We start from the raw sequence: 25,841 nt of genomic DNA on the forward strand, positions 1-25,841 counted from the left end.
AGTGCCGGGAGCCAAACCAGCACTTCAAGCCTTACCTCAAGCATTTCTTACCGAAGCGTTTGCACTTTGCCAAAAACGACAGGATTGAGCCCTTGACATTCTATTTGGATCCTCAGTGGCAACTTGCATTGTAAGTTCTGATGGTTTCCAGGTAAACCTCACCTGATATGTTAGTCATTCAGTGTAACCATTGGGCCCTTTCCAACAGTGTTGTTGTATGAAAACCGTGCACAGATGATTCTCTTCACTCTGTCCTGGGGCTCCTCAACCCGGGATTGACCTTTTGGGGTCAGACCATTCTTTGTTGTGGAGGGCTGTCCTGTGCATTGTGGGATGTTTGAAAGCATCCCTGGCTTCTACCCACTAGATGAAAAAGCACCCTTTCCATAGTTGAGCCAACCAAAAATGTCTGCAGACATTGCTATAGGTTTCCTGGGGAGGGCCATCCACCCCCAGCTGGGAGCCACTCCTCTGCCCACATCCATATTGATTATTTATGTTCCATGTTGGTGTTACCACTTGCCGCTCTTATCTCTTCTGCACATTACAGTTATCCTAATAATACCTTCAGATCCAGCGAATAATTGGTAAAACCTCTTTATGATAATGAGCAATTGCTTTCTTCATTTTACGAAGTTGTTTTTTCAGCTCAGTTTATTGATGTGTTGGAGAATTATTTGGATGGCTAATATTGTTAATATCTCAAAACCTGATAATTAACTCTTTGGATGGTTGCCGGGAAGCCAGGGACAATAAATACCCCTGTCAAACAAAACCTAAGCAATGAACCAGGATTCACTTTAAGAGTTTCACTGTCTCTACTTTTACTAGAGGGCTGTGCTTTTCGTGTTTGGAAGAAAAACATTGAAAGAAGGGATGGTCCTTGCTTTCATGGGAGAACCAATATTTTACGAACATCTATATTCCAAAGATTGCTTTAGGCTAAGCCATTTAATTTGTACAGACAACCCAATACAACAAGACTGAAACGAAGATAAGATAACTACATGGCCAGTGTCACAGCTAGCAAATAGCATAGTCAGGGTTCAAAACTAGTTTTGTGTCAGTGCTAGTGGCTTTTTTCCTCTATGCCATCCTGCATTTATGGTTGATTTGTCTGCAAAATAAAAGATCAGGGTGGCCTCTTACTGCTTTGCAAAGCCAGGTGGTTTTGTTTACGATTTTTTGGTTTGTTTAACAAAATAGTTACTTATTCTTGATTAACAGAAATAATGTGACTTTAAATTTTGCACTATGAATAGACTTCACATCATTAATTCATACTATGTCAAAATTAGGAATCCTGCAGAAAGCAAGCATTGTGGAATTGGATTCCATGGTTCTGACAATATATTTTCAAATATGCAAGTAAGTAAATCTGATATACTTAAAAAAAATAGTAGTTTGTATCTGAAGAAAAACTGATATACAAAGTTTAGATTTATTTACTTATTTATTTAAATATGAAATTTATTGTCACATTGGTTTCCATACAACACCCAGTGCTCTGTCGAAGAGGACGACCTTCCCCGATAGAGGAGGACCGTTCTTTGGTCAAGGGTATATGAGTAGTTGCGCTCCCCTGCTAGAACCTCCAAACAAGCTCTCAAAGTTTAGATTTAGAAACACAGATTGTGCTTACATGTCTTGGATGAGAATTAATGAAGCATATGATTGCATATAGTCATTTTATTTTGAGCATGGTATTAATAGAATTTGTTAAAATATTCATGTTTCAGGCATGTATGATGTATTATATGACTTATACCTCATACTAAATTTCTAATAATCATTTTGCATATGTTTGTGTTCCGTTAAGAATATTGCTTTCACAGTAAATGAAAGCTGGTGATTTAAGAGGAGAAAAGATATCATACTTGTTCTAAATGAAGGTAATGCCTTACATTCATCTAGCAATTTAAAAGTTCAAAATATACGCACAACAGTTATTTAATTTGATCCCTACAGCACTGTGTAGGGTGGGCAGAGTGACATTTATATCCCATTTCACAGATGAGAAACAATTTCATCATCTATTCTCTTCTGACTGTCAAGTCAGAATCACAGTAAAGCTGAGAGAAGTGTCCTACATGTCCTTAGATAACATGTGCAACAAGGGTTAACACCGTATCCTATGAAGCCTGTGGGCACGGTATTTTTCTGATATCTTAACATAACCAGTTTATATATGTACAATATGGATAATATAAAATAATTTTTTTCACCAGCTGCATACATAGCTGATACGAACTGATAAACTGTTAACTTTTCTGGCCAATCTAGGCTCTCTTTATCGGCTATGGACCTGGCTTCAAGCACAGCATCGAAGTTGACTCTTTTGAAAGTATTGAAGTCTATAATTTAATGTGTGGTAAGTGTGAACAGGCTTCTTTCATTTCTTCTGAAAACAGAGCTGGAATAGGATTATGAAAAGTAAGTCACACGGTGGGCATCTCTGTAGAGATGATGATGTGAGACAGATCACATTTTTACCTTTCACCTTTCTGACCCAGAGTCATTGAAAAAAATATGTGGGTCATTGCCATCTGATTACTGGTGTCTCTTCCATGGGTTTGCACACAGGTAAACTGCAACACCCAGAGCTGTGAGGTCTGTACATCCCCAATGCCTAGCAGTTTGCCAGGCCTTCGGCTTAATGATACGACGATTGACTCAGGCGTCAGGTGGAAGCCCGGGAAAGAGTTTGGAGTCTCTGAAGGGAACACAAAAGAGGCAGAACCTCTGGTAGCAATAATAGTTGAATGGATGACGATGTCACAGTTGTAGAATGGAGGAGGACCCATTAGATATATTACTGACTTGCTCTGTACTTTCTTAATTAATACCTTTATGGTTGGATATTATGTTTTAAGTATTACTTCCTTTTTCTGATAATGATACTAGACATTTGCAAAACCTTAAATATGTCCTGAGTATGATTCTTTCAGTGGGGGCCTATACACTCAAATGAATTAATATATCCTAAAGCACTTAAAACAGTGCCAGGCATATCCTAAGTGCTTTACTGTTTAAACGTTTGCTATTGTTATTATCAAGAGCATGAGTTTTATTTTATTTTATTTAAAAAACAATTTTTTTTAATGTTTATTTATTTTTGGGACAGAGAGAGACAGAGCATGAACGGGGGAGGGGCAGATAGAGAGGGAGACACAGAATCGGAAGCAGGCTCCAGGCTCTGAGCCATCAGCCCAGAGCCTGAGGCGGGGCTTGAACTCACGGACCGCGAGATCGTGACCTGAGCTGAAGTCGGATGCTCAACCAACTGAGCCACCCAGGCGCCCCAAGAGCAGGAGTTTTAGACTCAGACAAAGCTGGTTTTGAAGCGTAGGTCTTACTACATTAGTAGCTTTGAGGCCTTGAGCAAAGCACTGTGATTATTCACCTACCAAATGTTGACAATAACTTATTAAATTGTTTTGAGGATTAATTAAGAAAAATATATTGGCACAGTGATTGGCATTAGTATGCAATGGTGGTAACTATAGTTATTATACACTTTAAACTTCAGAAGTTTCGTTAGAGACGTACAGCAGAATATCAGTAATTCCATTAAGAATAGCATAGTCATGTGCTTGCTTTGGCAGCATATATACTAAAAAAAACCAATAGCATAGTCATAAATGCTCTCAAATTCAAGAGAGTTTTATAGTTTTATTTTAGGTAGAGAGTGAAGAAGCCTTACATACATTTAGTTCTAAAAAGATAAAAATAGTGTAAGTCTACCATTTATTTGATTTTGAAACCTCAAGGTAACCATTTACCATTCTTGGCATTATGCAGATTTACTGAATTTGTCACCTGCTCCTAATAATGGAACTCACGGAAGTCTTAACCACCTTCTAAAGCATCCTGTTTACACCCCAACGCATCCCAAAGAAGCCCACCCCCTGGCACAGTGCCCCTTCACAAGAACGCCCAGACATAACCTTGACTGTTCATGTGATCCCTCCGTAAGTATTGACAAAGAGTGTAGCCCAGTTTGTGTGATTCTGCAACACCCTCTGCATAGCATGTGCTATAGAAACACTTCATGATCAAATTAAAATGTATAAGTGAGCATAAATATATATTTATGTTTAATTCCAAATAAGCATGCACATGCAGCCCTTTTATTATTTATTTTTCCTCTTCCTGGTTTTTGAATTTTCACATACTTTTTAATTTTTATTTATTTATTTTTGAGAGAGAGAGAAAGTGCAGGCGGGGGAGGGGCAGAGAGGAAGGGAGACGGAGAATCCGAAGCAGGCTCCACACTGTCAATGCACAGCCTGTCATAGCACTCAAACCCACAAACCGTGAGATGTGACCTGAGCTGAAGTCAGATGCTTAACTTTGCCCAGGCAGCCCTCACTTCTGTTTTTATCCCTTGGTGCTGTGACTTGACTTGGGTGCAGGTTGGGAGAAGTCCAGCTAAGTTCTGGAGCATCCTGAATCATGGAATCTGTGCTACTGTCCTAGCAGTGAGGTCTTGATTATAAACCAGTCACAGTATTCTTTTCCTAAAATATATCTCAGTTTATTTTAAAGTATTTTTTAATGTTTATTTATTTTGAGAGAGAGAGAGTGAACTGGGGAAGGGAGAGAGAGAGTTCCAAGCAGGCCCTGCACTGACAATGCAGGGCTCAATCTAGGAACCTGTGAGATTATGACTTGAACCAAAATCAAGAGTCCAATGTTTAACTGACTGAGCCACCCAGGCACCCCTCAGTTCATCTTAAATTTAGAGGCAAAATAACTTTTTTTGGCAAGAAATGGATATATGGCACTTTACTTTTTAAGTTTATTTATTTTGAGAGAGACAGAAACAGTGCAAATGGGGGAGGGGCAGAGAGAGAGAAAGAATCCCAAGCAAGCTTCAAGTTGTCAATGCAGAGCCTGATGCAGGGCTCGGTCTCATGAACCATGAGATCATGACCTGAGCCAAAACCAAGAGTCAGACGCTTAATGGACTGAACCACCCAGGCGCCCCGGCACTGTTTTCTTTTTACTCCTATCTTAATATATAGTTTTAAGAAGATAAAAATTTGTGATAACAAGTGAACAAAATTGATAGTGTCCATGAAGATAGAGATTTGGGGAACAGTTGATTTTATGCCTTCCATTTTGTTTTAGGCTCGTAGAAAGACTGTCAGAGTAGGGATAAAAATTATAAAACAGCAATTCTTATTTTTCATTGATGGTGTTGTGCTTATGTAACAATTTTGTCTTCTTGCAGCTGTCATCCGAATTTTTATCATCTTCATCAAAAAAAATAACTTTCACTTGTACAAGATGGTTTTATCATTGTCCCACGATGGAACAATGAGGCTGTAGAAATTGTTACAAAATTAAAACACATCTGAAAACAAACAAACAAAAAAAAACATGTCTCTCATCGCTTAAAATAGTATTATTAACTTTTAGGTTTTGCCGGTTGTGGATTTTGAGATACAGTTGAATTTGACTGTGGCAGAAGGTAAGGAAGGCATCCTTACTCTTGAGCTTGGAATGTGGAAACAGGCTTTTTCTCAACAGTGTCAACCACAGAGAACTGGTCTGGGGACATTAGCTGAGAATAGCCAGTAACATAAAGATAGTAGGGGAGGACGACCTGATGAAACATGGCAATGTCCTTGCTCAACAGTCTAGACTGCTAGTCATAAGGAAGGAAGGGATAGTTACAGCACATCATGCATTTAGTGGAAGCTGAATAACTCTTTATGAACAGAGTTGAGGTGGTTTGAGATTTTGGAGATTTTTATAAGTTTATAAGAGACCCTCAGATTTCCATTGAAAATACTGTTAAATTTCTATCTCACCTGGGTCTTAGTTAATTACAGGAGAGTATAAGTTGATTGATTTATCTAAAGTTATTTTTTCATAATTTTTTTTTTTTTGAGAGAGAGTGTAAGCTGGGAGAGGCAGAGAAAGAGAATGAGAATCTTAATTAGGCTCCATGCTGGGCATAGACTTTGGGGCTCCATGCAGGGTTAGATCCCATGACCCTAAGATCGTGACCTGAGCCAAAATCAAGAGTCAGACGCCTAACTGACTAAGCCATCCCGGTGCCCCTCTTCATAACTTTTGAGTGAAAATTAAGCATATTTAATACACAGACAACTGAGAACATTTGTCAGCTGGGACTTGGATGCTCAGTGTCACTTTGATATGATCTCTGATACACTTTGATGTAGTCTCTGATCCCTAAGTTACTTGGCTCAGTTTTTTCCTTCTGGAATAAAAAGGTGAAGTCTACATTATTCCCAAATTGAATTTGCCTATATAAAATCTCTGTACATGTTTAGAGAAATCTTTGATGGCCCATGGTGACAAAGTATAGTGAAAGATGACACTTTTGGAATTGAGTAGATCTATGTTTGAATATGAGCTTAGGAACTGTATGTCCATTGGAAAAGTATTTACTCCCTGTAAACTGCTGTATTCTCATCTGTACAATGGACATATAACCTTAATTCATAGGACTATTTAAGAATTCAATTAGACGATGTCTACAAAGGACTCTACAAAGCACTTGACGCTTGGAAAAAGCGCAGTAAACGGTATATATACTATCACTGTTTCATTCAGCTTTATCTCATAATTTCAGTTCTGAATTTTTGTTTTCCAAGCACATACATCATCCTCAAATGTTTCTTTCTGGAGATTTGCTCTAAAGAATAAGTCATTAAAGTAATGTTAAAGAATTTTAGTAATATTATTTAAGATCTATTTGCTGAAATTTCTAGCAATTTCACAGTGTCCCTTTGTGAGATCTTGATATTACACTGATCTCTCAGAATCTTCATAGGCAAAAACTGTGGTGAATCCCTTTTGTTTTCTAAATCATTTATGGTTCTGCTCTTTGTAATTAGTTTGTGGGGTTTTTTTGTAGTAAAAAATAATTTTTCAATAGGGTCTTAAGGAGAGGAAAGAATTAGATGAATGTTATCATTATATATTATCATATAGTTCACAGTAAGTTTGTTTGAACGGTGGTTTCATTTTTCCCCTATGACCCAAGAGAAGGTTATTAAGCGTGGCACTGTACCCTATGGAAGACCCAGAGTTCTCCAGAGGGACAGCACAGTTTGCCTTCTTTACCAGCACCGGTTTGTGAGTGCTTACAGCCATGACATCCTGATGCCCCTTTGGACATCCTACACTGTCGACAGAAATGCAAGTATTGGTCGCCCCTCTAGCTACGTGCGATTATTTCATTAATTATCATTAAGCAGAACACTAAAAGCATGGTTAATTTGGGCCAAACTAATCTTGGCTTCATAATCAGTTCCTAAATTAGGAGATCACTGAATTGGGAGTTGCAGGAATTAAGTTCTGATTCTAGCTCTGTGACTTTGAGACTCCGAGCAAATTTCTTCTTCTGGGAAATGAGGAATGTGCATCAAAGTGTCTCCCTTGCCTTGTGTTTGTTTGTTTTCATGTTTTATGATTCTAACTTATGTAATCAGTTTTGCAGTCAGTCACAAGTATTCGTCTCTAAATGCATAGTTGGGGGTAGGCGTGGTATGGAATATCCCAGAATAAGACCACCATTCCCCCTCATCCCTGTCCCCTGGCTGCTGTAGTAGAAAGAGAAGCAGAAGATAGGCCTCGAAAGAGAGAAGGGGGGAGGGAATGAGATTTAGATTTTGATCAAATTAAAGTTTTAAACTAGTCTGACCAAATTTTCAAAGACCGAATGCCTGGCAAGCTACAGGAAGTCCTTAAGGGACAGAAAGGCAATTTGAGAGAGCTTAGTTGAGTCTAGCAGTTGGATTTAAAAAATAAAACTATTGTTAATACTCACTGAGAAAGCTAAATAAAAAAGGTAGGGATGTGTGCATGTATATATGTAATGTCTTTGTTAAAAAAATATATATATATTACGCCCCCCACATATTCTCATATTTACATAAAGTTTCAGCCATAAATTTGTTCTAATTTTGACGACTATCTTCAAACACTACGAACATGTTTTGTACTTGACTTTGTAATATATAGGAGTCTAGCCAGTATTGTGTAGGTCCCCATCAGATTTATTGTTTAATGCCTTAATTACGGTGTTCTTTGCTTCGGTTTGAATGTTCTGTTTTGTAATACAATCAAAGCAGCATAAATTCCGTCATCAGTGCTCCCGAGGTTTTCATGCTGCATTGTTGATTCAGTGGCTCCCCCAAGCACCAGCTTTCAAGTCTGTGCGGTTGTCTTTGGAAGATAGGCTCAGGTCCCCCCAGCATATAGGCCCATATTGAACCCAGCATAATAGGCCAATATTTGCACATATGACAAATGACTAATATCCTTAATAGTATAAAGAGTTGTTGCCTTTCAGTTAGAAAAAAGATGAATACACTGTTAGAAAAATGGGAAAATGGAGTAGGACCTAAAGGGACAAGTAGGGTGTTGTTCACAGACCTTGTAGGGTGTGGTTCACCCTCAACTCTTCATAAAGCCGTCTTCTTTTCTTTTATATGCCTGATACCTCATGGCTCTTTACATTTTGTTTTTCAGGACAGTTTCTCTACAGAAGACTTTTCCAACTGTCTCCACCAGGATCTTCGAATTTCCCTCAATCCTGTCCATAAGTGTTCATTTTATAAAAATAATGCTGAACTGAGTTACGGGTTCCTCTACCCACCACGTAAGTTTCTTCCTCCCTGACCTGCCCTTTCCCTGGTCTTCTTTCTCTCTTCCTTCTCCTTTTCTTTCTTTTGGGGCAATGGACACCATCTTTTTATTGTTGATCATCACGAATGAGAAGTATAACTCTTAGGGGAAAATTTCTAAAGCATCTAAAACTTGAATTTTACAAAACCTTTAGCTTTTGTTTGGAGGGTAGTTGATTTAGTGCAGACGCTGTAGATAGGACATTCTTCATTTTTTCTACCTTTCTTTTACACAGAATTTGAGAAAACTTGAGTCCGAAGGATCCAGCAGGGGTCTTAGGAGGGAGATATCATTTTGTTTGTTAAAAAGAAAAATAATTTGTCAAAGAATTAGGAATAGGCAGAGCCCAAGTGTGCTTGCCCTTTACGGGGACAGAGCCACTAGGGAAGATTTTTCTCTCCCTCTTTTTTTTTTTTTTTTTGAGGTTAAGTATTCTCTTTTTAATGTGGCAAATTTGTATGTTAATGAGAAGACATTTTGAGGCTGGCCTTAAAAGGCAAAAATCAGAAGTCTCCAGGTGCTTCAATACTTTCAGTATCCAGTCCAGTCCCCAGAATAAGTGTCTGAAGTCAGAACTTGGCTATTGCTTTATGAAAATAGAGCAGATCCAAGCTGAAAATCCATACAAAGAAGCCTTGTACAGCGTTTCGAGGCAGACGTCCTGTGATGTTTTTTTAGGGCAGTAGGTGTTGTTCTGAAGCCAGATATCCTCTTTTTTCCTTTCACTGTAAAAGAGTTGAAGGAAAGAAGATTGTCCACATAATACATCGTAGTTGAAATAAGGCAAAAAAGGTAAAAATTGAACATGTTTATTTTGGGGCTCTTATTAAGCGTTTGTTTCTTTGCTAAATTCATCTTGAGGAAGAAAATACTTATTTTCCTTTTTTTAAAGGGACTTGACCAAGCACATTGCCCTTTCCCTTGACCCAGTACCTGGGAAACTTTTATGGGTTTAAGGTGATAGCTAATTTTTAAAAATGCTACTCCCATGAAAAAGTATAATGTCTAATGCTACTCATGAAGAATGAAATAGTTGTCTTTTTTATTTTTATTTTTTTGTAGAACTAAATAAAGGTTCAAGTCAACTATATTCTGAAGCATTGCTTAATACTAACATAGTGCCAATGTACCAGAGTTTTCAAGGTAAAAAATTTTAACCCTATATTTCATAATCTCAATGAATTTCTGTGTATTATAGGTATAATTTATATTAATAAGGTTGACCCTCTAAATTAAATGACTATCTGATACATTCTTATTGGTTTAACTTGGACAACACCAATACACAAAAATTCTACAACTATTAAAATCATGATATATTCCAATACCATTTATTCTACTCTGTATTTAAATCTCTATAAATGACATTTTTTGGTGGAAAAAGTATGTAGTCTTCTTGGAAAGTTATCCAGTTAATATAATCTACAACATTTACATAAACTTTCAGTATGTTTCCTTATATAACTTTTGGAAGTTCTTGATAATTGCTTTTGATCTTAAAATGTATGGATTTTACATCACTATTAATTATCGCAGCATTTGGCTCTTACAAGGATAAATATAAATTTATACTTCAAGTGGCATATAGGATTTCACAATATAGAGCATACAGGAGATTTTTACTCCAATTTACATGTAGAGTACTTGTGGCTATTTCAAAAGGAATGTTCAGGTATTAACAATAAATCTGAATAACCTGCCTCGTTTACTGATGTTCATGGTTTTTTATGCTTTGTGGTGGTCTGTGATCACAAATTCATGGTGATGCACAGGATCAGTCATGTCCAAAATAGTCTTGAATTCAACATTTGTTTATTAGTTCTGCCAAAGGCCAAAGTTGAGCAGTGGATTTTTGGCCTCACATTAACACTGAAGCCAAATTTGACTGTCTCTGATTACTACAGATGCTGATTTCAAATGAGGTTGTTGAGTTTTTGTAACACAACAGCATGGCACCTTATTCTTTTGAAACTGCACTGACTTCCTTCTTGTTTCAGTTATATGGCACTATTTTCATGGCACCCTACTGCACAGGTATGCAGAAGAAAGAAATGGTGTCAATGTTGTCAGTGGCCCTGTGTTTGACTCTGATTATGATGGATGCTATGATTCCTCAGAGACCCTGAAGCAGTAAGACATATTTCATTTCCTCTTAAAAACAGCTGTCAAGTGGGATTACCATCCAGTGGAGTCACCAGAGCCTTTTCTGTCTGATAGTATTCATATTGATGTACGTGACATTTCCGATTACACTGAGAGCCCCTTGAAATACCTGATTAATTTTGATGTTTTGCTCAGTGTTCAGTAAAATGTTTTTTGGAGGAAAGAAGGAGTGTTTCTCTCCCACGCAGCTTAGATAAGTAATTCTTGAGCTCAGATTAAGCACTGAACTCACTGTATGTTAAGAAGGTAACATCCATGTTTAAAATCTCTATGTGTGGCTGATTGTTAAAATACTGTCTTAATTAACATACTGCTGGCTAGAAGATGAACACGTGCTGTGGCTAGAGGCATCCTGAAAGAACCAACAGGGTTATAAATCTATAGTGTCCAAGCTTAGGGCTTGAGTGAATGTCACAGCTTTTACCCAACTTTGGTTAGAGGGAGATGGAGTGACCATCTTGAAAAAAAAAACCAACAGTGGTTTTTTTATAAAGGAGAGGGGGAGAACATTTTATTTTTTTTTTATTTTTATTTTTTTAAATTCACATCCAAATTAGTTAGCATATAGTGCAACAATGATTTCAGGAGTAGATTCCTTAGCGCCCCTTAAGCATTTAGCCCATCCCCCCTCCCACAATTCCTCCAGGAACCCTCTGTTTATTCTGCATCTTTAAGAGTCTCTTCTGTTTTGTCCCCCTCCCTGTTTTGATGTTATTTTTGTTTCCCTTCCCTTATGTTCATCTGTTTTGTCTCTTAAAGTCCTCATATGAGTGAAGTCATATGATTTTTGTCTTTCTCTGACTAATGTCACTTAGCATAATACCCTCCAGTTCCATCCACGTAGTTGCAAATGGTGAGATTTCATTCTTTTTGATTGCCGACTAATACTCCATTGTATGTCTATATATACCACATCTTCTTTATCCATTCATCCATCGATGGACATTTGGGCTCTTTCCATACTTTGGCTATTGTTGATAGCGCTGCTATAAACATGGGGTTGCATGTGTCCCTTCGAAATAGCACACCTGGATCCCTCCATTTGATCTTTCTTAAAAAAATAACATGAGTTTTGGAAGCAATTTTGCTATTAAGGCTCCAGGATAAAGAAATTGAAACATCTGCTGAGATTCACCTCTTCCCTGAGCACCGTTCTTTCAGGCAGGCTCGGAAATTACTCTTCACACACATATATCTGTAGCACATTAGTTTGTAAAATGACAGGGGTTTTGTTTGTTTGTTTGTTTGTTTGTTTTAAACTATATCCCTTGAGGAATAAGGGTCCTAACATAACTGCCTCAGAGGTCACAGCAGTAGAGTGGGTAAAGAAGGGAACTTTATACATTTTGCATTCTACCAGAGCTCTCTGTTTTAATCCATCTTCTATAGTATGGCTCCACAGAAGACTAAAATTGAAAACAATGCTCCCACTACCTTAAATTTTGAAAGATGCTGAAAAACAAACAAACGTAGCTTTGAGCCCCAAGGAAATAGAATTACGATGAGGTAAAGGTGTTACTTGGGACCTCTTCAAGAATATACTACAGTTTAAAAGAAGTTATCAGGATGGGAAAGGAAATGCCTTTAAAACAAAGAAGAGTCACAGTTTACATCAAAATGTAAAAACATATGACTTCTCTGGAGGGGATGGAACAGAAAAAAATCCCAAACTAGTTTCCTCTCTGTCTACTATCTGTGCAGTTGCATAGGGTTGAAAATACTTACCAATAATGCTTTAGAATTTTGGTTGTAGGTATTCGAGAATGATACATATTTTTTTTCTTTAGCATCTCTATTCCAATGTGTTAAGGTAGAAGCAAAAAAAGAACTCCGAAGTTCAATAAATTCTTATAGAAAACAAAAAGTATTTAGTGTATGTTTATCTGAGTGTCTTCTAATTCATTGTCTCAATCTGGCAGGATATGTTGAGGTATCAGAATTACTAACTTCATACTAACATTTAATTATTTGCATTGTATTTTTAGATGCATTGCATTAAAATTATACTTTCCTGAAGTATTCATTAAAAAGAAGATAGTTATTTCTTTCTTAAAGTGAATATTGCCTTATCTTACAGAAACAGCAGACGCATCCGTAATCGAGAAATTCTGATCCCGACTCACTTCTTCATTGTGCTAACAAGTTGTAAAAACACATTCCAGACTCCCTCACAGTGTGGAGATTTAGACACCTTAGCTTTCATTTTGCCTCACAGGACTGACAACAGTGAGAGCTGTATGGTAAGTAGCCTTTGTTAGCTTACCTGACACATTGAAAATACAGAGATAAGTATATTGGTGTATTATATCTAACATTACTCTGGTCAAAAACGGAACTTGAATATGCATGTACTTTGAAAGGATGCACTTCACATGAACTTTGCAGGATGGTTTTAAATCTGATGCTCTGAGATGACCTATCTCTGGAGAAGGCCACCCTTGTCTGTTAAAAACACAAACCAGGGGTGCCTGTGTGGCTCAGTCAGTTGAGCGTCTGACTTTGGCTCAGGTCATGATCTCATGGTTTGTGAGATCGAGCCCCACGTTGGGCTCTCTGTTAGCTCAGAGCCTGCTCGGGAACCTCTGCCCCCTCTGTCTTTGCCCACCCCCCCCGTCCCCACCCCATGCTCACGTGTGCATGTGCCGTGTGTCTCTCTCAAAAAAAAATTTTTTTTTAAACACGATAAAACAGATCAAAATGTAAAAATATATGAATGCCTTCATATGGCATAGCCACTAAATTCTAGGTTTATTTGAGCTATGAATTTACTCTTGTTCCCAAACTGGATTTATAATTCCCAGAGTGTTAACACTGTTATAAATTAGTCTTAAAGTTATAGTTCTGTAGTATTTCAGATTAATTTTCTGTATACGACTTTATTATAAAATTCATGTTTGTCTTTAATTATCTTTTCTTATTCTATGGTCATTCAGCATTTAGAAATAATTGTTTTATGTTACCTTATTTGCTCAGAATTTAAAATACCTAAACTCGTCTTTGAACATCAAGACTCCATTAAAATTTTAGGAATTTTAAAGTTTTTCCTTATGGTGAGCCAAATTTTTTTTTGTTTTTTTTTCAGAGTACTTCCCAGATTTCCCAGTAGATTTTTTTTTCACTTTTTTTTTTTTGTCCATTGAACTTACACACTCTAAGTTTAGATCTAAGTTGGCAACAAGATGTGGCTTTCTTACCAGCCTCATTTGAATGGGTGGTGAATATCTGGAGTCCTGTGGTCAAAAGGATGAGTCTGAGCTCAGCAGGAGAGAGTGCTATGATTGCTTATTCATTCCTCCCTTTATTTATTCATGTATCCCTTCTTGGATCCAGCCGTTCTTTTCTTTAATAACTACGTATTGCCAGGGACTCTTAGTACAGAGAACACAGCAGTGAACAAAACAGATTGTGGTTTCTGCTGTGGGCCCAGGAGTGGAAAATAGGGATGTATTGCCCTCCTTGATCTTGGAGTCTATGTATCATTCATTAAGAATTAATGAAGATATTTCACTCTTTAATTGTTTCTCTGATAAACTTTGAGATTGATCAGTTCTCATAGAAGATATTTCTCATTAAGTTATTTTTCTTTATTCTTCAGAATTAAGTACAGAAGAGCAGGATTTTACCTTTTTTACCTATGCCCAACAGGCATCTAAGTCTGCTAACTGTTCAATGTTCAACACTGTATGAGTATTCCCTTGTTCATTGATTTCTTTTTTCCCAAGAGATTAAATGATCACTAAAGGTATCAGTTAGTGTTCTGCAGAAAATAAGAGGACCATGGACAGTGACTTGAGCAAGTCCTCGTGTAATGGGCCATCCAGAGGTAGACAGTCTTGGGTCAGCAGCACCATTAGGGACCCAGACCTTTCCTGTGTTCCTTTGGTGCTATTATTAGCATGTAGCATATGTGGGCTGAAGATGGTTTCTACTTCTCTAGATATCATGTCTGAATTCTGGGCCCTTTCCCCCCAAAAGAAGGCAGCAACAGACTTACGCTTACATTTCATGACCAAAATAATGTCAGGTGTCATGAGTTAGGCACCAAGTTCCTTTCCTATGTCTATCATTCCAAAAGCTCTTGTACAAACATTTTATCAAATTCTATAATAGCAATGTGCCTTGAAGACACTAACTATTGGACTTGAACCAGAGAGAGGATTATTTGAAGGTATATCACCCATACTTACTGATTCCTTCTGTTTCGTCTCTGAAGTAGTGACTAAGGATCAACAGGATATTGGCCTGAGAAAACAGATGTCTTACATGTACTTTGCATCTATTCCTGTGTATGTTGGGACAGATGAAAAATATCTACTGGCCAAGTAATGCACTGAGTCAGGGCTATTCTGATTACTGCAGAGAAAAACTGAGTGGGGCAGCAATTAGTACTGGGTATAGTGATGATTGGAGGCTAATGGGAAAATGGAAACTATTGATCCATTCCCTTTTTATGTGAAAAGTCTGTATTTATCCTTTCCAACTAATAATGTCCCAAGGGGACAGGGATCTTTATTGAAGGATGTCTTTAAAGTACAATCATAGGGGCTCAGTCAGCTAAGTGTCTGACTCTTGATTTCGTTCAGGTCATGATGTCATGGTTAACGAGTTCGAGCCCCACATCAGGCTCTGTGCTGACAGCACGGAGCTTGCGTGGGATCCTCCGTCTTCCCTGCTCCCTGCCTCTCCCTCACTCTCTCTCCCTCTCTCCAAAAATAAATAGCGTTAAAAAAAATAAAGTACAATTATAGACCACCAATCAGTGGATACTTTCTTCACCTGACCCTCTCCAGGAGCCAGATGCAGAAAAATGGTACTTATGCATGAATGTATGATTTCTATCTCTGTTACCTGCCTCAGCTTCCATGTGCCAGAGCACATGCCTTTACTTCTTGTCTGATCTCATGTTAGCTGAGACTTCGCTACCAAACCAGACGAAATTGTGTTTCACCACTTCCCCCAAAGCTCTCTTCATTGCAACTGTGTAGATAACGGATTCTGATAAGAGCTGGTGTTTTTATAGTGTGCACACATCATTACATTTGATCCTCAAAAACAACCTTATAAGGAGGGTGCAGGTAAGAGAATCGGGATTCAGATGTTAACCAACTTGCCTCAGTTTACGTGGTATGAAAATGATGGAACCAGGACTTGAACCCAACTTTCTTGCTACTAATTCCCACATTCTTTCGGCCATGCCACATCGCTTCTGTTTTCCAGCATTTTTTTTAACCTCACACTGATCCAGTCTCTTGCACCAATGCAATATATGAGCATCTATTCCAGGTGTACTTTCCTTTCCCCAGATTTGAGACATCTGATTAAACAAACGTGCATAGTATATGTTAGATAGTGAGCTACTCAAGAGCAGGGATTGTACCTAACAAATCTGTGGCCTCTGCCACCTGGGAGCCAAAGTGCCATAGCTGATTGAAATGGGAAGACAAAGTGCTTGTAGAGAAAGTGAACGGACTGTTCTCCAGTGACTGTTTGTTTTACATTTCCCACCTTCATAGCATGGGAAGCAGGACTCCTCGTGGGTTGAAGAGTTACTGAAGTTACACAGAGCTCGGATCGCAGATGTCGAACACATCACTGGACTCAGCTTCTATCAAGAGAGAAAAGAGCCAATCTCAGACATTTTAAAGTTGAAAACACAGTTGCCAACTTTTAACGAAGAAGACTGAGATTTTTTATTCCAAAAAACACATCATAAATGTTTTTGAAAGAACCTTCTATTTTATACAGCCCTCTGTTCACGCTGTCGCGTTGTTTGGAAACTGTCGACCAGAGTTAGAGCTGAGAATCCTCTGTGATACGACCGTCTCAGGGAACCCTGTGGCCTCGGCCTGGCAGTAGGAAAATGTTCTTCTTGAGTCTCGCACATGTTTGAATGTGTCAGAATCGTTCCGATTTGGGAAATAAAGACAGACCATACCTAAAACTGCTCTTCTATATTCTCTTAAGGGCAGAAGTAGCTGTGAACGTTGTCTGGACACCAGACATTTGAACCTTCCTTTCGTTAATAAACTTCTGTGGAACTGGCAAACGGGGCGCTAATGGATAGGATTGGAATAATCCGTGTTACAGCATTAGTATTTCCGTAAGAATTTAAAAGTGATTCCGGATTCTTTTTAACTTGGAGTTGTATTCATCTGAGTTTTAACCAAAAAATTCAGTGGAAGTAAAAATATCTCTGAGGCCCTCTTTCTGTCTTTTCTGTATACCTTTTCAAAAGCCAAACTATGCAGTCCTGTGGGTTTTTGTTTTTAATTGTGATTTAGCAATTTCAGATTTAATGTCTTTAGCAAGTTAAACTTTGAGGCAACATTTGTGAATTATCTAGCATATCGACCTGCTATAAAATTTTGCCCTACATTTGCATTTAAAAAAAAGAAAGATATTCCCATCCTGCTCACTGGTAATTAACATAGGTTGAAAATAGCTCTAAAGTAGTTGTTTTAGACTGTTAAAAATGTCTTGATGAAACTTCAGAGAGCTTGTCAATACATGCAAGGTGACATTTTTCATCAAGGTGGTAGGAACATTTTCCTCTGTGCATAAAAATGACCCCACCAGTAGCAGAATCATGCTGAATTGTTCATTTTGAAGTTCCATAGATTTGAAGAGAATGTGTAGCCATTGCTTTATATCTTCTTGGTGGTCATGATAAATGAACTTGATCCACTATATAGACTATACCTGTTAGTCCCGGCCTGTGGACCTCCAAAGGTTACTTTCATTTTTGGCTACGTGGGTTTGATTTAGGTGTTACATTAGTACACCACAATTTTTATTTGTCGTTCATATGATGATCATTCTTCAACAGACTATGGACCACAAAATCCTTTAGATAATACAATTTATATCTAAAAATTATTTAATAATTTGGAAGATGTCATTGGTTTTTGTATTAGTCCCATTGGCCTGGAGCGTTTGTACATTGTATTGTTTTGTTTATTTTTTTTTTCTTCCAGTCTGTCTTCTCTCTGTTGTTCCGTTTGGGTCATTTCTATTGTTCTAAGTTCACTGATTATTTTCTCTCTCTAATCCATTTTGTTGTTGAGCCCATCCATTGATTTTTGTATTTCAGTTACTGTTTTTGTTTTTGTTTCTAAAATTTCCATTTGGTTCTTCTTCATATCTTTTATTTCTTTGCTGAGAATTTGTATTTTTATTTTGGCTGAGTCTTTGTATTTTCTCACTTATTCCATGCATATTCATAATATTCACTGAAGCATTTCTGTGATGGCTGCTGTAAAATTCTTTCAAATAATGCCAGCATCTGCATCATCTCAGATGTTGGCATCTTTTGTCTTTTTTTCATTGAAAAAGATTTTCCTGGTTCTTGGCATGATGGATGATTCTTGATGAAAACCTGAATATTTTAGGTATTATGTGGCTAGGGATCTTAGTTAAACCTTCTGTTTTAGCTGACTTTCTCTGGCATCAGCCTAGCGAGGGCACAGGGGCCTAGTGCGGGAATGAAGGACACTGTCTAGTTATTTCCAGGTGTGGCTACGAGTCCAGGTTTTCCATTCAGCTGCCATTGACACTAGGGGCGAGATGGGACCCTTGTCACTGCTGGGCAGGGTGGGAGTGCAGCTCCCCACTGGGTCACCATTGATGCCTCCCTGGCTGGGATGTGTAGGGTGTCTTGTCACTGCTCCCACGTCGTGTCCACTGACACTATTGGCAGGAAAGCTGGGAAGACTTTATTATGACCAGGTGGGGGTGAAATGACCAGTTCCCTGCCCAGCCTTCTCAGAAATCACCCTGTCAGGGGAGTGAGGGCACTTCATTACAGCCTGCCAAGAGTGGAAGTCTAGGCTCCCCGCATGGCCTTTGCTGGTGTGGGCGGGGCCGTGGCATTTTCCGTGGGGTTTGCTGGAGTGGTGCAATTACTGTTCTCTCTCTTGCTAGGCTGCTTGTCTTCTAGTCCTTTGGCTAGAGAGCAGGACTTTCTTAGGACTTCTTTTTGGCTGCTCTGTTGGCATTTATAGGTTGGGAACTCTTCAGTTCCAAGTCTGGGACATCTGAGCTCAAAGAGCAAACTCAGGAGAACTTATCACAGTTTTGTTCCTTGGGTTCCAAGATCCCTAGCCTGCCTGCCTTGTCTCCACCTTTCAGAATCTTCCTATTTTCGTTTTATGTATATCTAAGCTTTTTATCTGCACTTAGCAGAAGGATATATACTTCTTTGTAGAAGTGTCTCATTGATTTTTATATATTCTTCAAAATACATGCAGACACATGATTGCCTCTATGTAAAGCATTCTAGCAGATCTTAATTAAATGGGTAGGTGTCTCTTGCCTTTGCCAGTCACCAGGAATATGAAGAATGACAAGTTATAATCCTTACAGTTTGGGGGAGGGAGAGAAGGCAGCAGAAGTGTATGTGATTCCTAAGGGGGGGCGGTAGATTTTTTAATGGAGCCACGGGCAGGGTGCTAGGGAGGACAAAGAACACCCTGGGTGGGACTTGACAGGTCTCAGCAGTAACTTCCTAGATGTGGTGGCATTGGGCTAGAACTTGAAGATGAATTGGAGCTCTTCAGGTGAACAGGCAAGGAAAGGACATTCTAACATCCCTTGGATAGATGTGTTTTTGGCATTTTCCCATTTACCACTACTTTTGATATTTTCTACAGGTGTTGCTATGACCAACTTATGATTTACAACTTTTATTTTTCCTACACTGTTATTATAATCTCCTGTTCTTAAAAGTCAGACTGTAAGTGAATGCTATGCTGACTCTTTAAAGGGCATCCACATCTGTTCCTATTAGTTTTTTTTTCAGTTGCTCTTATGCAGTATTCTTATTCTTATCTTGCAAGAGATCTCTCCTCTTACTATTTCATCAGTTGAAAACATGTGACTGGCCTACTTCCCCAGTTTGAATGGTAAATTCACATGACTATATTTGAAAATGTCTTTATCCTACTGTGTACAATAAAGGCTATTCTTGGTTTTTCATATGCAAAGCAAAACCTTTACTTATCCCTAACTTTATTGCCCTGCCTCTGATCAGTACTTCCTTAATGAGGTAAATAACTTCCATATAAGATTTCATAGCTAGGTCAGCTCATTCATGGCAGAGCAAACAACCAGGTGGAACTTAAAAATATTTCCAAGTTTCAGAGAAAAGAGGGCAAACCTTAGGGGGAAGAAGGCAAGTGTTCAGGTCCCAGGAGGGCAGGTCAACGTTAGGCTAGTTGGTCTAGTCCTGTTTTAGACCAGATTGGAGCTAAGACCACCTACTTCCCCAGGAGAGGCTGTTACCCCCTGACCTTTACTTTTTTCTGTCGTTAGCTACAGTAGCTGTACTGCCTTGACCTGTGGGTACATGCTTATCTATAATAGGAACAGGCATTTGAACTTTGAAACTAAATGTGGTGATTACACTTCATGCTGAAACCTATCACAGGAATTTGGTGTGTGGGTGCTTTCGTAAGCATTAAGTAAAATTTTAACATGGCTACAGTCCAAGGATGTTTTCCTTGTTTTTTGGCAGTCTCAATATTATCAGGGAGAGGGAAGAATCTACAGAATATAAGTCTCTAAACTAAGAAATGTGGATTTACCAATAAAAGTTGTATATACAGAAGCTTGGCTGCTTATGTCTGTGTGTGTGTGTGTGTGTGTGTGTGTGTGTGTGTGTGTGTGTGTGTGTTTGGAGGGTGGGGGCAGGGAATGGGTGGTGGTGTTTTCCCAGGGATGATACTGAGTACAGGGGTTGTAGACAATTAACCACAGCTGTATTACTGGAAGGAGAAAAAAGTTCCAAAGTTCATTTCAAATTCACAGAGTAAAGATCAGCTTCTGACCTATATTCTTGTTTTTGTATTTTAATTATTTGCAATCATATTTCCAGGTAAAAACAAGACAGGCATGTATACATTTCTTTCCAGTATATAGAATTGTCTGAAACCAGAGAGAAAGCATCCAAATTATAACTTCCATAGATTTTTTTCGACGTGAAATTTTTGTACTTATCCTTTCCATTCTACATAAATAACAATTGAAGGAAAAATAAAGATTTTACTAGAAATTATAGCCATGGAAGAAACTAGAGATACGTAAAATGTGTTTTAGTCTTCTAGAAATGAAAGAAACTCTGGAAAAGGATTTATCTTCATAAGAAGTCAAAAGGAAACAACAGAAAAGATGCACCTTTCATTCCACCCCAGTGTCATTGTTTTAATGTTTATTTTTGAGAGAGAGTGTGTGAGTGAGGGGCAGAGAGAGAAGGAGAGAGAGAGAGAGAGAGAGAGAGAGAGAGAGAATATCCCAAGCAGGCTCCATGCTGTCACTGCTGAGCCTGACGTGGGGCTCAAATCCATGAACCCATGAGATCATGACCCAACCTGAAATCAAGAGTCAGACATTTAACAGACTCAGCCACCCAGGTGCCCCCACAATGTCATCATTATAAATTTAACTTCATGCTTGCCCATAAATCCTCAACTCAGGGGGCAGGATTTTAATAAAAATAACACATTCACTTTTAAAACTCTTGTAGGATTTCTGGGTGCCTGGGTGGCTCAGTCAGTTAAGCATCTGACTTTGGCCCAGGTCATGATCTTGTGGTTCATGGGTCCAGGCTTCATGTCGGGGTCTGTGCTCAGAACTCAGAGCCTGGACCCTGCATTGGATTCTGTGTCTCCCTCTCTGCCCCTCCCCTGCTCGCATTCTCTCTCTCTCTCTCAAAAATAAACATTAAAAAATAAATAAAGGTAATAAGTCTTTAAAAAATAAAAAAAAAAATAAAACTCTTATAGGATTTCATTACATATCAAATTCAGGTCTCAGAATTAGGATACACTTCAGCCTTCACAGAATTGAGATACAAAGCAATATAATAAATATCCAGGAAATGAGGTTTTTCTATCTCTTGATAATTTTGCCCCAGGACATCCAGGTACTTTTTACTATCAAAATGTTTTATGCCAATGCCTAGATAACATTGTGCTGAATATAATACAAAGACAGTGAAACAAAGATCTCAGGACTGAAAGTTCATAAGTTAATAGAGACTGGAAATGATTTTAAATAAATGAGACCAAAATTTCCTCAGTTCAATGAATAGATCTCATTGCTCGAATTTTTATCATTTAAAAAAATCTCAGATAAAACCTATAATTTTGAATCTTCCATTATAACCCATGCTAGACCTTGACACAATTTCACTGTTTTGAAGAGTCGCTCACTTTTATGAAAGTCCGAACAGAAAGAGTGGTTGATCTGTGAGGCCTTTGTGCCCTTGCGTGTTTTTCAGATCCCACCCCTGTTTAACTCAATAGAACACTTTAACACATTCCACTAGAATAGATTCAATTAGATCAAGACTGACAACAGATTTCAAAGCTGTGTTTACTCTGTGTCAAGGAAATAGGCATTAGGGCTAAATCCAGGGAACAAGACAGATGGGATACCTCCCCCTTGGTGCTTACTTAGCAACAGTCCATCTTGATTTCAAGATCTCGCCCAAGGCCTATATTTTTGACACCAGTCTTCTCTGTACCCCTAAGCATGGTCATGTGATCTGTGGTCAGACCCTCCCAGACCTTGTAGGTGACAGAGCACGGGCCCTCAGGTGAGTCATTGTTGGTAATTGCAACCAGCTGTGTGCGTGATGCATTTTATTGCCCTATAATCTGTATACAATGTTGTTAGATGGCCTTGCAACCGTCCTAAGAAGTTGTACTCAGCCCCTGATGCTAGATCCAAATGCATGGCTTGCTAATGGTGGATGGTCTGCGACCATAAAAGGGAATAGTTTCAGGGTGGGGTGGTTAGTGGTGTGTGAAGATTGTTAGCTTCCATGTGGGGCTTCCAGGAACCTGGGAGTATCTTATCCTAAAGAGAACACATTCCACAAACCTCATAAGAAAATTAAAAAGTCCCAAGAAGCTGTATTAGCTGAGCATTTCCTAGCCTGTGATCTTCTGTTAAACTTGCTAAGGCTGTACCCTTTGAGTTTTTTCCCCGAAACTGTAACTTCGGTGAGATTTATGTCAAGAGTGCACTGTTCCACAAGGAATACAACTCAATCCTGTGGGATTTTTCCCTGGTGGTTGTAACTCCCATTTAACATTAAGCAGATATTTTTTTAAATTGATAGATTTCTTCTCATGTATTGTCTCCAAAATCATCTGTCATGGAGAACAGAAAAACTCTTTATAGCTGCTGTTTCTAGTACGGTGCCTGGCACATAGTAGTTGGTCAATTAAAAAAAAAATGTCCAGATGAATGAAACTCAATAAGATGATCCTACTAAAACATCCATTTAAGATAGCTCAGGAATCACAGGTTACAGAAATGTAGCTGTAGGACAATCACATTGACATTACTTATTCTTTGCCTCCCCACCTTTTTTAAGTGCTAGATGGTATTTTCAATGGGGTATTTTTAAAAAGCAGGGCATCTATAGATATCTTCCTAGTACACAAGGCAGAATTTTAAAAATATTATAAGTACAACACAAATATAAAAATAAAAATACAATAAATATACAATAAAAATTCCTTTCAAGGGCCATTCACAGTTTTCATTCACCACATCCTGCGTCAAGTATCATGCCTGGTGAACTTTTCAGAGTTTTGACATCTCCGATGAAAAACCTGTCTACAAAAAGCATACGGTGTATCTCCAGCAACAAACTGCTGTCATAAACATTCGCTGACAAAGGTAGAGAAGCACAGGAGCATCTGTTCGTTGTCACTTCCATCAACTTCAGGTAACACTTCCGCTGTGAGGAAAAGCATATCAGCCTGGAAGAAAATAAGTAGGCGGTAGCAACCATGCTGGAGCTTCTAGAACAAATATTTCAGGCAACTTCACTTTACTGAAAAGGAGAGACCTACCCCTTCTTACTATCTTTGAAATTCCGGGCAACAGAATTTAGCACTGGCTGAGATAGTCATGAACTAAGTATTAGTGATGTGAAATCATCTCTCTCCCTCATGGAAGGTTGACAGTAAACAAATGAAATATTTATATACCCTATGAATCAGTCACATTATTATGATAACAAAGACATCTGTGAAACTAGATCAAATATGATGACAGTTATAAGAATAGCTACCCTTGGGGCGCCTGGGTGGCTGTGGGTTGAGCGACCGACTTCAGCTTAGGTCATGATCTCACAGTTCATGGGTTCGAGACCCGCATTGGGCTCTGTGGTAATGGCTCAGAGCCTGGAGCCTGTTTCGGAATCTGTGTCTTCCTCACTTTTTGCCCCTCCCCCACTCGCACTCTGTCTCTCTCTCAAAAATAAATAAACATTAAAAAATTAAAAATAGATACTCTTCACTGGGTACGTATTTAGTTCCAGACATTGTGCTAAATGATTGACATATATTTTCTTAATTATTTTCTCAACAATTCTGTAATGTGAAACTACTAACCTTTACCCTGGCTAGTAGGTTATCCCTGGCAGGGATCCGAGCCCAGGTCTTGCTAAAACTCATCTATTTAAACAGCATGTCACATTGCGTCCTTGAAAAGCACACTGAAAATGTTCAAATTCATCAAAGTCTACTCCATCAGCAGTTGAATCCCAAGCCAGTTCTTGAATTAATATTCAAGCGTATTAATAGCTTGAAATACCATCATTTAAAAAAAAGCGCTTATAAACAAAATAAAGGGGTGCTTGGGTGGCTCAGTTGGTTAAGCATCCAACTCTTGATTTCAGCTTAGGTAATGCTGTCATGGTTTGTGGGATAGAGCCCTACACTGGGCTCTGTGCTGACAGTGTGGACCCTGCTTGGGATTCTCTCTCTCTCTCTCTCTCTCTCTCTCTCTCTCTCTCTCTCTCTCTTCCCTTTCTCTCTCTGCCCCTCCCCCGCTCTTTCTCTCAAAATAAACAAAAACATTAAAAAAAAAAAACAAAATAAAAAATGTTAACTCTCCACTGAAAAACTGGCAAAAGTCTGGAATAAAACATTCATAGGAAAGAACTGTAAAAAAACAAATTCACCAGCATGTTTTAGCTCAAAAATTAAATGCAAATGACATTTTTGTGTTTACCACGTGGGAAAGTTTTAAAAGATGCAGACCCCCAGTGTTGCAAAGTTAATCGGCAGTGCTGGGGTTTGGGGTGGTCCTCCCTTTCTTGTTCCCCTGTAAGTCATTACTTTTATAATCTGGAAAAAAAAGACACTAGTAAAATTTGTTTAGACAAAAAAATACTCTTCAATCATAAAGTATTTGAAGTGTCTTCACCCTTATCTACTTATGTGGTGATGCACATCCAAACAGCAGAAAAGGTCCCAGTACCTAAGGATATCGCGTAGGTGTTCAGCGGTGAGTGATCCTCCCTCATTTCATTGCTCGTCGCTGTGGTGATGTCAACACAGTTCAAAAGGCCCACTGGGACTTGAATTCCACCATACTACACAAAACCTTTGTCTTTGGTCATCTTCCTTTCCCTTCCAAGCTTCTGGTGTTCACACTTGCCCACCTTCCTTCCAGTCCCTCATGGAGAAAGTGTGATTCTTTTGTTTTTTCAGAGCTGAGTTCTCATTTCCTCCCAGGCTCTGTTTTCTTCGTTATTGACCTTTCTTTCTCATGCACACTTCTGTGATTCCCATCTCTCTGCTGCTGCCATCTCTCTGCTTTGAGTAGGTACTTGTCCTTCCGTTTCCCAACGGCGTCCACCCTGTTTTGTCTGTCCCTCGAGCTCTCACCGTGAGACTGGACAAATAGGTGCCTGGTTTACATCTCCTCATTTTATTTCCTTGTTAACTTCTCCCGTTTTTTGAAACTCTGGTGAGTTGGTTAATGACCGCTCCCCTCACCCGCCTTCCCAGAACCTCTCTTTTTTTAAAAAAAAGAACAATGATTTCCTAATTGACAGATTTCATTTTTATTTTGGAAATGACAAAATGTGCTGCAAATTATAAGGAGGGAAATAACCATCATCCCACGCAGCCTCTCACTGTTAACATCCCAGCTCCTTTATTAGCTTCTTGATTATTGCATTAATCTTTCTTGAATATATTTTCAATCAC

General features: G+C 38.6%; 1 protein-coding gene across 1 annotated transcript in view; it reads left to right on the forward strand.

Moving 5' to 3' along the window:
- ENPP1 (ectonucleotide pyrophosphatase/phosphodiesterase 1) overlaps positions 1-20,434 on the forward strand; it is a 73,831-nt gene extending 53,397 nt beyond the window's left edge. The window contains exons 15-25 of the mRNA XM_023254376.2: positions 3-130; positions 1,299-1,368; positions 2,284-2,371; positions 3,802-3,971; positions 5,425-5,476; positions 7,022-7,176; positions 8,512-8,641; positions 9,730-9,810; positions 10,665-10,797; positions 12,908-13,070; positions 16,344-20,434. Coding sequence (XP_023110144.2) covers positions 3-130; positions 1,299-1,368; positions 2,284-2,371; positions 3,802-3,971; positions 5,425-5,476; positions 7,022-7,176; positions 8,512-8,641; positions 9,730-9,810; positions 10,665-10,797; positions 12,908-13,070; positions 16,344-16,514 — 1,341 coding nt within the window. The 3' untranslated portion in view covers positions 16,515-20,434. The remainder of the gene's footprint in view (positions 1-2; positions 131-1,298; positions 1,369-2,283; positions 2,372-3,801; positions 3,972-5,424; positions 5,477-7,021; positions 7,177-8,511; positions 8,642-9,729; positions 9,811-10,664; positions 10,798-12,907; positions 13,071-16,343) is intronic.
- Positions 20,435-25,841: the final 5,407 nt, after the last annotated feature.

Source organism: Felis catus, chromosome B2 (genome assembly GCF_018350175.1).
Source record: "Felis catus isolate Fca126 chromosome B2, F.catus_Fca126_mat1.0, whole genome shotgun sequence".
NCBI classification, from domain to species: domain Eukaryota; kingdom Metazoa; phylum Chordata; class Mammalia; order Carnivora; family Felidae; genus Felis; species Felis catus.